This window comes from Ambystoma mexicanum, chromosome 1p (assembly GCF_040938575.1).
Source record: "Ambystoma mexicanum isolate Mex_15411 chromosome 1p, UKY_AmexF1_1, whole genome shotgun sequence".
Classification (NCBI taxonomy): Eukaryota; Metazoa; Chordata; class Amphibia; order Caudata; family Ambystomatidae; genus Ambystoma; species Ambystoma mexicanum.
This window is the reverse complement of record NC_090921.1, coordinates 791,152,712-791,169,914: the sequence shown is the minus strand read 5'-3', so window position 1 is coordinate 791,169,914 and position 17,203 is coordinate 791,152,712. Positions and strand designations below refer to the sequence as shown.

Below are 17,203 nucleotides of genomic sequence, written 5' to 3'. Positions count from 1 at the left end.
CATTTGTCCACATGTTAATATCACCAAGATGTAGTAAGAGATAGAAGCAGATCTGATAACTGGTCTGGAAATTATTTTTGCAAATGTTCTGTATATACTACTAGTACTAAGAGAAGCCTTTATTCTGTGCAGCAGTGTCAAAGAAAAGAAATTGTAAATCTTGAGTAAATGTTATCTTCTTTAATATAGCTTTTGTTTTATTAATTTATTCTCATTTATTAACCTCAGTGTTGCCACATTCTGTGATGTTATCGGTTCAAATGTCATTTAGCTGTTACCGCTGGCATGTTAGCAATTTCATAACACTGCCCTAGCCCCACCAATACATTTGTAAATCTGCCACCCATGCTTGAGATGCATCGTCCCCTGTGGCACCTATAAGCAGACTCCTATGGTTTTCCATATTTGGTCTATCCCCCAGAAACATGTCAGTATCTCATACATATGTGTTACATACCCAGGACACTGCTTTGGAACCTAGGCGTAGGGTAAAAAAGCAATGGGCAGAGCGAGTTACACACCCAACAGAAAGACAGATTACACAGGTTGGGGTGACTCATAATCACTTTCCTGGAATAGGAAAGTGTGTAATATCCATGAATAGGCTACATACCAATGATGTATTTAGGCACTCTGAATCTGGTGTTAAGCACCCATTGGCAGGACCCTGTCACACACCTTAATGTCAGGGTTACATGCCATAAAATGAGACACTAACATATGCTGGGTTCTGTGTTTAACACACAAGGCAGCATAACACATTTGGGGATAGAACAGTATATACAACCAGCTCCAGGAACATGCAGTGAATTTGATATAGGCTATATACCAAGAGAATGTGCCAAGTGTGCATTTACAGACATCATTTTGCTGTAAATACCATGAACATATAGCAGTATGGATGAGGTAGGAGGTGTAGGATTGATACAAGGGTTAGGATTACAGTATACATTCACCTATAAATGTGAAGGATGCTATCCCTATCAGGTCTTAACATTCAGTGTTGAACACAAACGAATGCAGCCTTGTCCGACAACTCAGTTCATAGGGGAGTGGAGCACGGACAAACCCACCTGTGTAAGAAAAATCAGGGATATGCTCTTTATCAGCAACACCTAAATCTAGATTCTGAAGCAGGCTGGTGAAAAAGATGAAGAGTTCCATCTGGACGAGTTGCTCCCCCGGACACTGCCGCTGACCTGAAATAAGATACAAGGCATCAGAGGAACCCCCAAAAGCAAAGAGGCACCAGTAAAGGGGACTACAACAACTAGGACATTGGAATAATGCAGGAGATCCAACTAACAATGTGATTGAGAAGCAATCTCACACAATTAGGACATCAGGAACTCTAGTAGGGGGGCATAGAAACTGTAAAAACAAGAGAAGCAACCCCACACCAATTCTGAACATATGGGGCACAAGGCATACAATAAGCAGTGTCGCATAGCAATTTGCTATGCAATTCTGTAGGTTTGCTAATTAAGTTGACACTTGTGCAGCAAAGCTAGATATTTAAGTTACCCTGTTCAATAAAAGCACCGCTCACGCTGAATTCCTCTCTGGCTCTCAATGCCTGCTCCACCCTCTTCTCAGTTCACTGCAAGTTCAAAGGTGCTAATGGGGAGAGAGAGTGCAATAGTAATCATCTCTTTCACTCTTATTTTCTTTTTCAAACATTAGAAAACCAGAGGTAATCTGGATGATATTTTTATTAAGCTAACTAAATCGTCTTTGGCAAAGATACATTCTCTTTGGCAAAGACCAGTATGTGTAACTTTAATGAAAACGATTATGCAATTCCATTCCTAACAATTTAAGTTGTTGCATAATGCAGAACTGCATTATTGCTTCTGTAAAACACTGCATTGTCTCCATGCTTTACAGTAATGTTTAGGTTAGTGCATCTAAATCTCAGTGTCGACTAGATTTTGTTGTTGAGGAAGATGCATCACATTGATGACTGAACACTTTTGAAAATGTACATGATCACACGGCCAACTGCTTTTAATGGCAAATCTAGTTCTGTAACCTGACCTGCTGATTGCACACATCTGTGCAACTGGTGCTCAACGCATGAGCGGTTTTATACCAGTTACCCTGAAAGTGCGATGGCAGCACACTACAATAATCCACCTAGTTTGACAGTTCTCTACCTGCTACACCTACTACTCTGCTTAGTCTCTTACATTGTTTCCTCTTACATAATGAATACACAAGGCTAACTAGATGTTTATGGAAAAGAATGATCAATAGTTCCATCCAGACTGTATATCGACACATCTACTGCAATACCACACACTGTAGTTAGCCTCCAGAGCTGACTTTACTCTATGATTATGATTGCATTATATATTAGTACCTTCGGGAGAGAGCTGGCCAAACTGTTTGCGGAGCCTTTTTATGAAATCTATTTATTTGTGTCCATTCCTGTAGTTAACCTTTTACTTTTTACAGACACTCAGCCAGAGCTTGCAAAGTCCACTCACTCACTTGAATAGTCCAGTAGAGTTTATGAAGAGTGAGTACCATTTGCAGGGGATGTTTGAAACTTTTGTTTTAACATTTGCTTTTTTTGCAGTAAATATCAAAGAAAGGTTCACTGTGCATGGCTGGCTTCTGGGTTGAAGCAGTGTGCTAAACATAAAGTGGGTTTGTGGTGACATGCACCATTTTACAGAAAGTGCATTTACATTTTTTGTCACCCGTTGCTATGGGCTGAGTACTTTTCTTTTAGGTCGAGTAGGTAAACTACATTACTTAACCTTCAGGTCTAGTGGAATTTTAAAGAATTTGCTTGCCCTGATTCGTCTCACTAATATCTTACTTCAGCGGTACACAAAAATGTTGCATTGATGCTCATTTGATGTTTTGGATCCAAATAACTTCAGATGACATTAAAAATATTAGTACAACATTGCTAATCAAATGGGTGCGTTTACTAGTCAAGAACAATTTAATTAGCAAACTCTGCTAATTCATTTTTGAATACGAATGTATGCCTTGTGGGCAGGTATAAGACAAATCCAAAATCGGAGGCGGTGCACAAGTGAGGAACAGAAAATATAGAATACAAGTAGCACTGTTTGAGAGGGGCTCCAAATACTTGAAGTGTAAGAGAAGCAGCCCAACACACCACTGCATCATGACACCAGGGTCAGTGCATCAGCGAGGAGCACAACAAAAGGAGATGAGGAATCAATCGGGACAACAGGAACGTTCCGAGAAGTGGCCACTGTTGAGGAGAATTCTCCCTGCCCTTTGTTCGGTTTGGGTAGTCCCCTTCCTAAAGTAGTCAAACAGGATTTCCTTATGCTTTCTTTAGCTCAACTATTGGTATCTGTGACAGAGCAGTCAAGACTAACTCTCAGGAGTGAGGCCGGGGGAGGCAAAACTATAGGGCAACACAGTACTAATTTGAATAAAGGACTGTTCACATAGAATTATTATTATGATAATATACTTTATATCTAGTTGGTAAATGTTTTGGTGCAGGTCTCACGTGAGCAACCTTTTAGGAGCATTAAGTACTCACTACCCACAATGACAGTGTTCTCTACGGGCATAAGAGACATTTTCTTTTATTTTTATTTTGCCCTCTCTGTCCTAAGCATCCTAGCACTACTGATGGACTCATTGGGAATTTGTCATTGACCTTGAAGGTGAGTGAGATTTATATCACTCACCTCCTGCATTTACTTTTGTTCTTGGATCACTGGGCCCTTCATATAGAGTTCCAATATGGGGGAAACCTCTCTCCTTAGTCTTGGCTCCATGCTTTCCTATAGCAGTATCCGCCATCTGTCAGTTTGGGGAAGTTGCATGTAGCTGCTCTGTGTGTAGGATGCCTGGTCCTCTGGCTCCTCCATGCCTACCTGTATTAACTACCTGGAATCCTCTACCTGTTCTCTTGGACTCCCAATGTATTCTATTATAACGATATTTGTAAAGTGCTGCGAGAACCAGATGGCATCTAGGCGCTGATGACCGATAAACCCACTGATGACTATACACCTGTGCCAGCATGTTTCCTGAACCTCCAGACCTGGATACAACACCATCTTGAATCGAAGCTCTGCTGGGACTCTGGAAATCTGCTGCTCTCCACAGAAGACGAACCTGCAGGAAGACTGAAGTGCAACAGCTGAGTTGCTGAGGGCCTTGTGTAGCTCTTTTACTTACTAATTCTTCTAAGTGTTAACTGTACTACACAACAGTACCCCCTTCATCCTTAGTTCAGCCATGCTGCTTGGTCAACACTACGAGAGAAGCTTTGCTCAACTGGGGTTGTGATTCACTTTGCTAGCCCTATGGCGGCTTTTCCAAGTCCTGCCCCAGGTAGTGACTTTGGAACACCCTCCTAACAGCGGGTTTGGTACACGATGCTGACCAAAAACTCAGTTGCTGTCATCTGTGGGAGCCGTTTCACCAGTGACAGGGGCTTCTGGAGTCAAGGTTTTGATTGAGTCACAGTTGAGCATACTTTGTTGCTGGTTTGCAATGCAGTCCTTTCTGGTATTTCAAACCGTCAGCACTGGTGACCGAGACAAGCAGGCATTCCCAGCAATGATGAACAAGATGCAGATCCATCAGTGGAGTGTGGGCACCAAAGATGTGGCCCCTGGGTTGCAGAAAAGATGACAACGCCATTCCTGGTTTCTTCATTAGCTCAACCCTGGGGGGGTTAAACTTTGAAAACTACAGGCAGCAGACTTCAAGTACTGGGAATCTTGGGCATTCGCGCTCACCTTTTTGTCATTCTGAGTCTGCGCAGCGACGAGGTAAAACAAGGATTCCAGAGGGCACACTGTAGATGGTGCCCCGCGTGACTGTAGATTACTTCTCCGTCTTGGATTTCAATTGTATGCCCAAAGCTTTGTTGGTTTCCGGTGATCTTCATGTCAGATGCTTCTACCTCTGTGTCAGGTCTGTGCAGGACCTGGGTAGAATGTGTTTCTTAGAAGCCATGGATTCTTAGAACTTGTGAGGAAAATGGTCCCTACAGGTCAAGGTAAGAACATCCACAGATATCGTCTAGACCTTAATCAACAGAACAGTTTGTCGAAGAATGCAAGAAGCAGCAGCGCTTTTACAAGATTGCTATTCTGGTTATGATTTCTATTCAGGTTTAACAATTTAGGGATGCAGACCTTCAAGTTAGGTATGAGATCGTTTGGGGGCTGAGTGAATATCTACTCTCACAACCACAAGCTTGCATTGATTCAAACATTTGGACGCTACGCATTCACTATTGGGCTGCCGTATATAACGTTTGGGGGCTTTGTCCTGGGCTCTCCCTCTCTGGTATGGATTCTGACCCTGAATATAGGCAACATTCACAAACATTTGCTTCAGCCCACACCCCAATATCTGGTTCTGGCAATTGTAGCCCTCACATTTTGGAGGCAGGCAGTAGCCATGACCATGTATGGCAGCATACATATCCCATGCATATGTCCCATAGGAACAATGTCAAAATGTTGGACTGGATCTACACAGGCTTCTGGTAGAGACACCACAGAGGTACCCTTCTTGAATCCAACAAGGCTGACACCAATCAGAGTAGCCCACACAGCCTGCTTGTGGCACCCTAACAGCAAGAGTTTAGTGTCTCTTAGGGGCACAATCCATATTTGTTTCTATGTTTGGGACTTATTGGGGAAAGGTCATGTAAACCTGGTTAGGCAACAACAAAAACAGTCATGCCCTCAAACCAGAAGTGCAGGACGGAACATTTGTCTCACACACACACACAAAATTCAAGAGGCACGAGAAGCTGCTCCAAACCAAGCAGGATACCATAAGTGCATGAGAGGTGATGACAAAAACATGCGGTGCAGAAACAACACAATAGGAGGAGAGCAGGGATAAAATGGGGGTTGGAGGGGAAGTAGTAGAAACAACGACCACCAATCAAGACATCAGGAGCAGTAAATGGAAGAAGACCCAAACATGGACAAGCAAGAAAACCCACTTGGGACATCAGGATCAAGGCATTAGACTGGACACAAAAAGGTGGGGTGGAGGATAAAGAAGCCCTACGCAATGTGAATCAGGTTTTACCTGCCCAATTCACCATAGCCATTTAACCACATTTGGTGAAAGGCTATTTTACCACATTTTTGCCAAATTGTATAGGGGGTTAAGGATCAGGGAGTCCGAAAAAGGGGAAAATGAGGCTTAGGCAGTCATGGAGGGGCAGGAGGAGAATCGGAGGGGCTGGCCCCTCATAAACAATGCTCCGAAAAGCAACCACATTGACTGGTACCAGATCCCATTAAACATCAGAGTGCAAATCTACACCAAAGCCTGGTTTTGTAGCTCAGAATATACAGGAAGCACATTGTGCATCGGATGCTGTGGACATGTTGGTTTGGGATAGTGCCTCCAGCACTGTGAGGGCTTTCAGGGAGGTGGAATGTTGTTATTTGTGTTTAGAAAGGTAGATTTGCAGTTCCTTAATGAAGGTGACAAGGCCTGGAATAAGCCACAGAGTAACAAAAGCTTATGATTTGCCTTGTGAAGGCTTTGTTTCACGTTGGAGGTTCTCCAGAGTTATGTCAAATAGCCAAGGTGGATTGTTTTATCAGCTGGACAAGCTGTCTTGCAAGATCTATCTGGCACAGAGTGGGAAATATGATACAAGCAGATAACATCAATAATTAAAAGTGCTACCATGTGTACTTTTGCTTTGAGGGGACCCAGTTGGGACTTTGGGACTTTGGAAAGCCAGTAAGGAATGTCCAACCCATAGATCTTCATCGATAGAACTAGGACAAGGGTCTGCAACTCATGGCTCTCAAGATGTTTTGGATTGCACTTCCCATGATCTATTGCCATTGACTATGATTCGTAGGGATGGGAATTGTAGTCCAAAACATCCTGAGAGCCATAAGTTGCAAACCCCTGAACTAGGATAGCCACCAAGTTGGCAAAATATGAGGCTAGGACATGTTTTTTCACCAGAATTGTTTACCAGGTTCTGTAGAAGTTATGCTGTTTAGAAAGTATGTATGCCAAGGTATAGGCCAAAATCCAAGCCAAGACAAATCCTTAGTATTTAGCCTGTCAGAGCAGGGTGGGTGACTGCAAATTGGAAGTCAGCAGTGGTTGCACAATAACGGTCTTCCCCTGAACAGCGATGACACCGAGGTCCTACTACTAGGTGAATCCAATTTGCAGAGTCCGTCTTCCTCTTGGCACTCGCCAGTTGCTTCAATCCACACACAAGTGTCATCTGAACATAATCCTCCCATTTTTTACAGCAAGCCACATTTGAGACCAAGGTAACCTTTACAATATCTGAAATCCGTCCCCCCCACAAGATCATTGTAAACACCCGATTCAGGTCGTAGCCCTTCCCTGCATAGAATAATGTGCCTCGGTATACTCAATGGTCTTTAGCCAAATGTCTGGTCATCCAGAACAGAGGAATTAGAATCATCTATAGCTTGAAATAGTGTCATTTATTAACCTTCTGAAAGACTCTGAACTTGCGTCCCATTGTCCTTCTAAAACAAAGTCAAGTGATGTGTCTGCTCTAGAAAATGATCAAGAATCCCACTCCAGACTACATATTTGGCCTTCAGACATCTTGTGTGATGCTTGCAATCCAATGCTGAACGATCCAGGGCTGTTCCCAAGAGTAGGACTAGCACTCTTCCTGCAATTCTGCTTTGCTTCGAATTCCTTAAAGGTGTCAAACTTTTGAATAACCAACCAAAATGCTGTGTGATTCAACTGTTACTTAGGTTTTAAAAAAAACACTTTGCTGCTGCCGAGAATCCCATAATTTTATAGTAGCGGTATGGCATGCAATGCATAGTAGATGCCCCTGCGTGTGGCTTGGGTAACTAGTGCAGATGGGCTGTGCCATTCTTCATGTATTTGACTGCATCTAATCTTAACCCAAAGTGAATCCATCACCTCACAATGCACCGTCTAGCGCTAACCGACGAGAACATGTACAGTATTTATCCCTCAGACATTGTCTTTAATAAAGATGACAAATCTCAGCCAATCAGACCTCCTGCACTGTGAAAGTATAGAGGGGCATTGCGAAAAATCCACCCTCATGCCATTACTGTGGGGGCTGTCTCACCTGCACCGAAGGGGATCATACATTCTGGCTTCATAAAGCGACCCTTTTCATCCAGGAAATTCTGAGGATTAAAATGTTTGGGGTCTTTCCACATCGAAGGATCGAAGAAGATGGCGGCGTAGTTAACCATCACTGTAGTGCCCTAGGAATGAAAAAGTAATAAAGACCATGAAACGAAGTTCAGCTGACAAGTGGGGTTGTTCCCCTGGGAATAGGGGATGCTCAGGTCTCGAGGGGTTGTCTCAGCTCAAGAGGCGGTAAACAGCTTAAGGGTAGGAAAACAGTTTAAGGGTGCAGGTACTAAGATCAATGATGGTGAGAGGAGAGAGAGCCGATGAGGGAAGAATTCAGCTTAAGAGGAAGAAGGCAGACCGCTCCAGCCAGGAAGCAGGGTAGGGTGCAAACAGCTCCAGCCAGAAAGCTGGACGGGGGCAAACGGCTCCAGCCAGGAAGCAGGGTGGATGGTAACCCTCTCAAGCCCAGAAGTGGGGTGGGGGGGGTAATCGCTCTAGCCAGGAAGCAGGGGTGGAGGGAGGAAAAAGGCTCCAACCAGGATGCGTGATGGAAGGGCAAGCCGCTCCAGGAAATGGGGGGAAAACTGCTCCAGGAAGCAGGGGGCAAACAGCTCCAGGAGGTGGTAGGGTTAAACAGCTCCAGGAAGCAGTAGGGTTAAATAGCTGCAGGAAGCGAGGCAGGGGGCAAGCAGAGGGAGTATGGGGTGGAGCGTGCACAGCTCTAGGAAGCCGGGGTGGCAAACAGCTCTAGGAAGTGGCAGTTCCGTGAAGTAGGCCAGGTGGGGTGATGAGAGGGGTTGGTAGGAGCATGTGAAGGGGGGAAAGAGCTCCAGATGGGGTAGGCGGGAACAGCTTCAGGAGGAGGGGTTGGGGTGAGGCAGCTTCCGGACAAACAGGCTCTGTGCGGTAGACATCCTGTGGAATAATCAGAGAAAACAGTATGATTTGTCAGAAAGCCCACACAGGTTGCACAAAAGGCTGAACTCGGACAGTACGATTCACTAGGGCTTATTTAGAAAAAGAACAAACAAAAGGAATGCAACCACAGGACACTGAAGAAATCAAAAAAACTATACTTCATTGGGTGTGATGCCATCTCACCTACCAGTGGTGTTGCAGGTGTGCAAGGGTTTAGAAACACTTAAATGTCTACCAGCGTACCCTTTCAAGTTTTGTAGAGCCCTATGGCCAGTCGTAGTTCCAAAAGAAATTTCTCTTGATCCATAGGGTCAACTCCTCCACCAAATGCTCATAAAGGTGCAGCTTATTGGTTGGGATGAGAGGACGTCAGTAGTCGTTTCCACCTCGTACCACCCCGCGTGTCCCCATTGCTGCTCTCCCCCATCCACAAAACGTGCAGTCTCCACCCCTCAGTTGCCCTAACTAATGCTCCTCTTACGACCTGCCTATGTCTCGTTTCTCCTCCCTCCCTCTGGCACTGCATGGGTCCAACTAGGCTTGCCAAACCTTCCTAGTCTGTCTAGGTAGAAGGTGGCTCTCTTTTCTTCAAGCTTGCTCTCCCCACCTGTTAACACCTTCTCATTGACCATTATTCATTTATTTATTTTAATATTTGTAACATGCCCACATCCCCTAGGCAAAGAGGCGCACAAAGAAAACGAACAAAGCAACATTGAACATGATACATACATATACACTAGAAGAAACCAACAAACAAAACATACCACTAAATACCTAAGTACAGGCTATTTTCAATGCCGCAGGACTCAGAGAATGAATCGGCAAAGAGATAGATTTTGAAGGCTTTTTTTAAAGTGTGGCAGACAGTGAATTTCTCTTTGGTCCGGCGGAAGATTGTTCCAAAGACAAAGAGCTGTGGAATCAAAGGCCAATCTCCCAGCTAGTTCCAGTTTAACACGTGGGGTAACCAATAAGTAATTATTGCTGGAACCCAAAAGGTGAGGGCTGGATTTGATGGTTAATCTAGATTTCGGGTAGCGTGGGGTTCTTCCACACAAGCACTTGTGAGCAATGATAATGACCTGAAAAGGCAAAACGCTCCTTCACTGGGAGCCAGTGCAGTGCACGATGGGCCTCTCTAATGTAGTCTCTGTGCTTAAGTTGATTCACAAGCCAAACCACACTATTCTGCAGGGTCTCCAATTTAGAAATATTGATGTGCCATGTAGGAGGCTGCTACAATAATCCATTTTGGCACCAACAATGGCTTGCGCCAAATGGGCACAGTTTACTTTAGAAAGAACCGGGTGGATTGGACAGAGCAGTTTAAAAAAGTATGACATCGTAGAGACAATATAGTTGGTTGGGGTTTTTATGTTTAGGTTAGTATGAAAGAAGACCCCTAAAGTCTTAACTTTGGCCGCCACTGGGATGACACAAACAGCAATGGTAAATTCCTTAAACTCAGGGGAAAACCTACCTAATCTATATTGTGTACCAACAATGAGGAGCTCTTTCTTGGCATCATTAAGCGCTAGCCCAATGAAGGCCATCCATCTTTGAATGATGTCATAGATCTTGTTGATGTTGACTGCATACTGCTTATAGTCCTCTGAGAGCTGAAGCAGGATTTGTTTATCATCGGCATAGTTGGTGTAAAAGACGCCTACAACATCCAAGACGTCAAACAGAGGTTTAGTGAACAGGTTGTAAAGAATAGGAGACAAGCAGGATCCCTGTGGCACACCACATTCCAGTTTGACGGGTGCAGCCACGGTGGATGCGCTACAGACTCTAGCCATATGTTCAGACAAGAATGAAGGAACCTACTCTGCTGCTTGAGATGAAAGATTTGCTGCAGAGCACAGTCTATCAGTCAGTATGTTCTAGTTGACAAAAGTCAAATGTTGCAGAAAGATCCAGAAGCATAAGCAAGGATACCACATCCTCCTCCTGTTGTTTACCAGTTACTTCACCTATCTCCCTCCTGCTGCTATCTGCTTTTCCTCTGTTACCACTTCCTCCTCCCCTATTATTATTTGTTTTTTTACCAGTTATACAGCAGGGAAAAACAGCTTTCTAACACAATAAAAAAAACACAATCAACTCATTTAAACAGTAAGCAAAATGATGATCCAAGAAGACCAATAATATCACAGGTAAAACAGTTAGTTACTGGCAACAGTAAAAGAGGTCTCCAACATGCATGCATTGTGTTTTTTTACTATTTTTTGGAAAAAGGTTACAAGGTTTGTGATTCCCCCCATATACAACTGCCATATTATGGGAGATGGGAGTGAAGGCTCCAGGCCTGCTGCCATCAGAGCAGAGAGTCCCCTATTAACACATCCTCCTCCTCAGTTACAACCTCCTTCTCCTCTGTTCCACCTTCTACTTTTAATGTTACCAACTCCTCCTGTCTCTTCTCCCTCTCTTGCTTTAAGCACCTCCAAGTTCTCCTCATTAAGCCTCGTCTTTATCCAATGCTCTCCAACCACTTACCACATCCGCCTTCTCCAATAATCCACACTGACTGAGCGGGATCTCTGGGTTAGTGCTTCCCTTCTCCACTTTAGTTGCAACTTTGGTGAAAATAGGCACCTGCTTTCTGTAATTAAGGCAGGAATGGGATTGTTTTCTGCTCCGGAGAGTATCTGTCCTTACGTAGGTCTTCAGGGACCAGGCCAATGCTTTATCTGGCATGTTCACCATCTTGGATTCTACTTTCGCCGCACTCAAGCACTGCCTGTGCAAGGATCGGGTATAATATTCCCTCAGTGTGTGAGTTGTATGCTACAAAACCCTTGTATGCTTTTGAAACATTCTGAATGCATCGATAATGTTGGCTCATGGTGAATTTGCAGAAATGTATCTTCCGCGAGGGAACATTCTGCCAGAAAACAATGAATTGGTAACTTTGCATTACATGCAGGAAAACCTACTGTCAGCTGCAAATTTGCAACAATGTATAATACAATTTGCAGCACTTTGGAGCTCAAATACCATCTTGCTAGGGCTTTGAATAGACTTCTCCGATACCATGGATTGGATTATAACAGTACAGCTACTAATATCAAATGGACAAAATAGATTCTGGGAATGTGAAGTTTTGCTTTTCCTCACTGGGAATTTGGATCTGCTTAGGCTTCATTTTCTCACAGTTGGGGAGTGGTTCCATAGAAGGGGATTGTGACGAATCTGAGGATGCCGTCCCTTCTCCCCTAAAACACTGTGACGAAGAAGATAGCCAGGAGTACAAGGATTACTTGCATGAAGGTGAGCAAGCAGTCTAGCCTTCTGAGCCCAGGCATTGGCTCACAACTAAAGCCAAGTTTAAAGCCAAGAGGGTCTGGACCATGAAAGAAGAAAAGAGACGTTACTAGAGAAAACATTTGCTTGGCATGGAAGTAAACCAAGCTGTGTAAAGTCTTGCAGGTCTGGGACCCGCACCCACTTAAGAGTTTAAGGATAAGAGGGTCAAGAACCCTAGGACTAATAGGGAAAAGGAATCCTATGCTTGGTAGCGAACCATACCAAGCTGGTAGGATAAAGGAACTGGTAGATCAAGCAACAGGTCCTCATGAGAGATCTAGCAACTTGAGAGAAGAATACGTCTAGGAGAAAGGAGCACAACCCTAGCCTTTGGAGTTACAAATTTTGGAACATTATTTTGCAACACTTTATTACCAGAAAGACTGGGAACGTTTCTGTTGTTTGAAAGCACAACAAACACTTATTACTTTAAGACCATCCTTGCACAGTTATCTTAGATTATTAGTGTTAGGGACAGAAGCAGGTTTTTGGACACGGCAGTGACTGGCTCTTTATTTTGTGACTTTCTGACAATTTCACTAGTTTCCTTTGAGGTAGGAAAACCCCTCTTAGCTTTAGGGACAGCAAAGCATTTTTCCAACCTTTTCTTATTTAATAAATGTTTATATCCGGAAACATGCCACCATTGTGTCAGAGCCTTACTAGTGCACCCTTACAGGGTTCTGTGACTGCGCCTTGCATGCAACACCGACAAAGAGAGGGTGAGCAGGGCTCCCCAATGTTGACCCAAGCCCATAATCCACTGGCTTAGGTAGGCATCCGATCTACTGTATTGCTTCTTGGTGGCCCTTACCTTAGCTCCAGAGACCAGAAATGTAATGACCGAGAGGATGCCTGTCATTGACCCTGATGTATGTTCTGTCCTCTGGTTCTCTAGATGCACGTACAACATTACGTTTTATCATGTGCTCTCGCATGTTATTAACTTGTGTCCATCTACTGTTCTCACTCCTGTCCATCGCGGCAAGGCTGCTCACCCCTACACCACCTATCCACCTCTCCTGCCCTCCCTCAGCCACGGCCGCACTTGGGGTTGTCTCTTGCCAGCGGCTAATGAGCACAATCATAAAGATGCCTCCACTGACCAGTACCTCCATGCCCCTGCTCTCTGTCTAGAACACTTTGCAAAGAAACCCACACCAAATCAACCTTGTGCCATCCACATGAGAAATAAGAGACTAGGATCCAGGCTCTGTCACGTGAATAAGCGTTCCAACTCTACTGCCCACACCTTGCCCAAACTCCCCTTACCTGGTCACAGCCCCCTTACCACATGTACACCCTTCACTAGTAATAACCCTACAACTGTAGCCCAAGCAGCCAAAGCTGCTCAGGGCAAAGGCGCACTTATTAATGCTAGATCGATCATAGCCCACGCACTAGACATTGCTGACCTTATCACAACCCAAGAGCTTGACTTTATTGCTATATCTGAGACATGGTTACATGCAGCATCTGGACCTGCATTATCTCTTGCCATGCCTCCAGATTACAGTATTACCCGCTGCGATCGTAACACTGTCCAATCTAGAGCCGAGTGGAGTTGCCTTCATCCACAAAAATTCACTTGGCCTAAGAGCTGTACCCAATGTCAACTTGGAGTCTGCAGAGCTAATCTCAGTCAAGCTACCTCTAACGCCCAACCAAACTGCCACCTTACACCTTATCTACAGACCACCCGGCCCAGCTTCCTCCTTTGCGGATGACATCTCTACCTTATTACTTGATAAATCCAAAACCAACTCGCAAATCATTCTCCTAGGAGCCCTCAATTTGGGATTCTGTGACCTCAATGACCCTACCGCCACTGACCTTGCTAATACTCTAACCAACCTCGGATTCACTCAGCACATCCTATAACCTACCCACATCAAAGGAAGGACACTTGACTGGGTAGCTGATACCAATTGCAACATCAATGTAATATCTAATATACCCTGCTATGGTCTGACCACCATATCATCACCTTTACGATTGAAGCAGCCTCACGCCTTCCACCTACAATGGCTCCTGCCATCCCTACTAGAAACAAAAAGGACATAACTAGAGAAAAACTACTCCCTCTTTTACTCCCCGCCCTTAACAAGGTCCCATACTCCTGCTCCGATCCTATAATCCTTGCTGACACTTACAATCAAGCAATGCTCTCATCTTTAAACTCTATTGCCCCCATTAAACTGAGAAAGCCTAAACAGCATGCGCACCTTAACTCCTGGTTTACACCGCAGCTAAGAGTGCTCCGCAAAACTAAACTTTGCGCGGAAAACCGCTGGAGAAGCCATCTGTCAGATGCTCACAAGGATGGCCTTATCCTAGCCACCCTTAACTATAAAGAAGCCAACTACCATGCCAAAAAAAGTCCATTAATACCCGCGTCATGCAAGCAGATTTGAATACTAGAGAACTATTCAAGATCTTAAAGGAACTGGAATCTCCTGCCACACCTCCTGACACTTGTATTAAAGATAGCAATTGGTGCACTAATATCCAGACAGCCCTACCGAATAAAATCACCTCCCTCCAATCTAAAATTAAAGATAAACAAAATGGATGGAAGCTGGATAATCGTCAGCCCACTCCTATCACAACCCCTCCCTTGGTATCACCTAAGATCAAACCGTTTGCCTTCTCTCCACTCACCATTGTCCAAGTGGAAGTCATCATCAATAAAATTAAACCGTCAAATTGCCAAGGTGATTCCTGCCCTGCTTCCATCATCAAAGAATCGGCTCATGACCTTGCCCCTTTCATAACGGCCTTTATCAACTCTTCCTTTAAAACAGGTATTGTTCCTGACAATCTCAAGGATGCCTGGGTGATCCCACTGCTAAAAAAAACCTTCCTTAGACCCGAGTATACCAACTAATTACAGGCCTATTACAACTGTCCCGTTCATGCTCAAAATACTTGATTGTGCGGCCTATCTGCAGATTCAAGACTACTTGGAACTTAACAACCTCCTTGGACTAAGACAATCTGGCTTCTGTCCCAGGCATGGGACCGAAACGGCTCTGATAGCTTTGAAAACTCAAATCGAAGTCTTGAAAGATAATGGGAAATTAGCCTTGCTACTACTCTTAGACCTGTCTGCAGCCTTTGATTTGGTCAATCACAAAATCCTGTGTCAGAACCCCCGCTCTGCTGCCTACTTTTCCGATTCAGCCACTGCGTGGATCAGTTCCTTTCTCAGTAACAGACACATGAGGGTTTTCTCCCCTTCAGCAGCCACTGACCCAGCCCCTATCCAATGTGGGGTCCCACAAGGCTTGTGTGTGTCAACTACACTCTACAATGTGTTCACCAAACCACTCTTTGATGTTCTTGATTATCTGGGTGTCTCTTACACTAATTACGCTGATGATACCCAGATACTCATCCCCATCACAGGTGATCACATTACGGATACCAAGGCATTGAACTAAGTATATTTGGTAATCAAGGCTTGGATGGCCCAACACGAACTTTGTCTCAATGATAAGACGGAGCTCCTCATCTTGGGCTCCTCTCAAAGGCTTAATAAATTAGATCACTTGTATCAGTCCTTCATCATTGATGGCAATGTCATTAAAGTGTCCAAGGATACTAAAACCTTAGGCATCTATCTTCACTCCACCATGTCCTTGACAAGACAAACTAATGCCGTCAGATCAGCGTTGGCATATACCTGCAAACTCATTGCGGCCTGCAGACCTTTTCTGACCACACCCAATAGCATCACGCTAGCTAGAACACTTATCATGTCTAAGATTGACTACTGCAGTGCCCTCTATCTGGGAACCAGCCAGTCCAACCTTAACAAACTGCAAATTACCCAGAATAACGCCATTAGAGCGGCGTTAAATATTCCAAGAAACCAACACATATCCGATATCAGGACTAACCTGCATTGGCTCCCTGTCAAACAAAGAATTGCACTGAAAACTCTTGCCCTCACCCACAAATGCTTGACAAACAAGGCCCCCCTCTACCTTTCCAACCGCCTCTCCATGCACACTTCCTCTCGACCCCAAAGAACTGCCCAGATACACAGCCTATCTCTGCCAAGATTTAAACTCCAAAAATCCAGGGGCGTAATCTTCCCTGTCTTGGCCACTAAGCTATGGAACACTCTTCCGTCCAATATCAGGACTGAGCCTTCATTCAATTCATTGAAACTGAAAACCAAATCTTGGCTTTTCGCTCAAATCTAATGTAGCCTCCGCCTGCTGCAATCACCTTGAGTTATCTGCCTCCTCTAAACTTTGCCCCGCCTAAATTATGTTCATATGATAAACTACCCATTGTGATCACCTATGTACTATACTGTAAATGTACGCTCTATTGTTGATTTTGTATATGTTGTGGAATATATTTAAATATGCCTACTATGTTTTTCATGCCTGGATGCCCCTGGGCCTGGCGCGCGCTACAAATAAAATAAATACAAATAAATACAAATACAAATACTAACAAGCCAGTGGATGATTGGCCCAGGGAGGAATGGGGATGATCCCCCTAGTCTCCTGCCCTTGGTCCCTGGCGCATGGCAGGGGACAATCATTGAACCACCAGCAACCAATCACAGCCCTGACACCATCATACACAACAGGTGCAGACCCATAACCACAGTCCCACCCAGGATAAGGGGGAACAGCAAAAAACCTAGAGAACCCATTCTTCATAGTTCAAAATATGCACAAGGTAAACATTTTTTACTTTTGATGGATCTAGTGATATTAGGATGCTTTTTTAGACAAACCAGAGTAGGACACATTCACATTAGCCTATATCTTTCATCTGCTTCTAGAAACTTTGTCAAAATCGCCAGCCAAAATAGAAAGTCTCTCATATATTG

At 44.3% G+C, this 17,203-nt stretch overlaps 1 protein-coding gene across 1 annotated transcript in view; it reads right to left on the bottom strand.

Moving 5' to 3' along the window:
- Positions 1-990: 990 nt before the first annotated feature.
- The window catches only part of LOC138512071 (cytochrome P450 2B12-like), a 191,808-nt gene continuing 175,595 nt past the window's right edge, over positions 991-17,203 (bottom strand). The window contains exons 9-11 of the mRNA XM_069627678.1: positions 10,539-10,702; positions 8,102-8,243; positions 991-1,199 (exon numbers count right to left, since the gene is read on the bottom strand). Coding sequence (XP_069483779.1) covers positions 991-1,199; positions 8,102-8,243; positions 10,539-10,702 — 515 coding nt within the window. The remainder of the gene's footprint in view (positions 1,200-8,101; positions 8,244-10,538; positions 10,703-17,203) is intronic.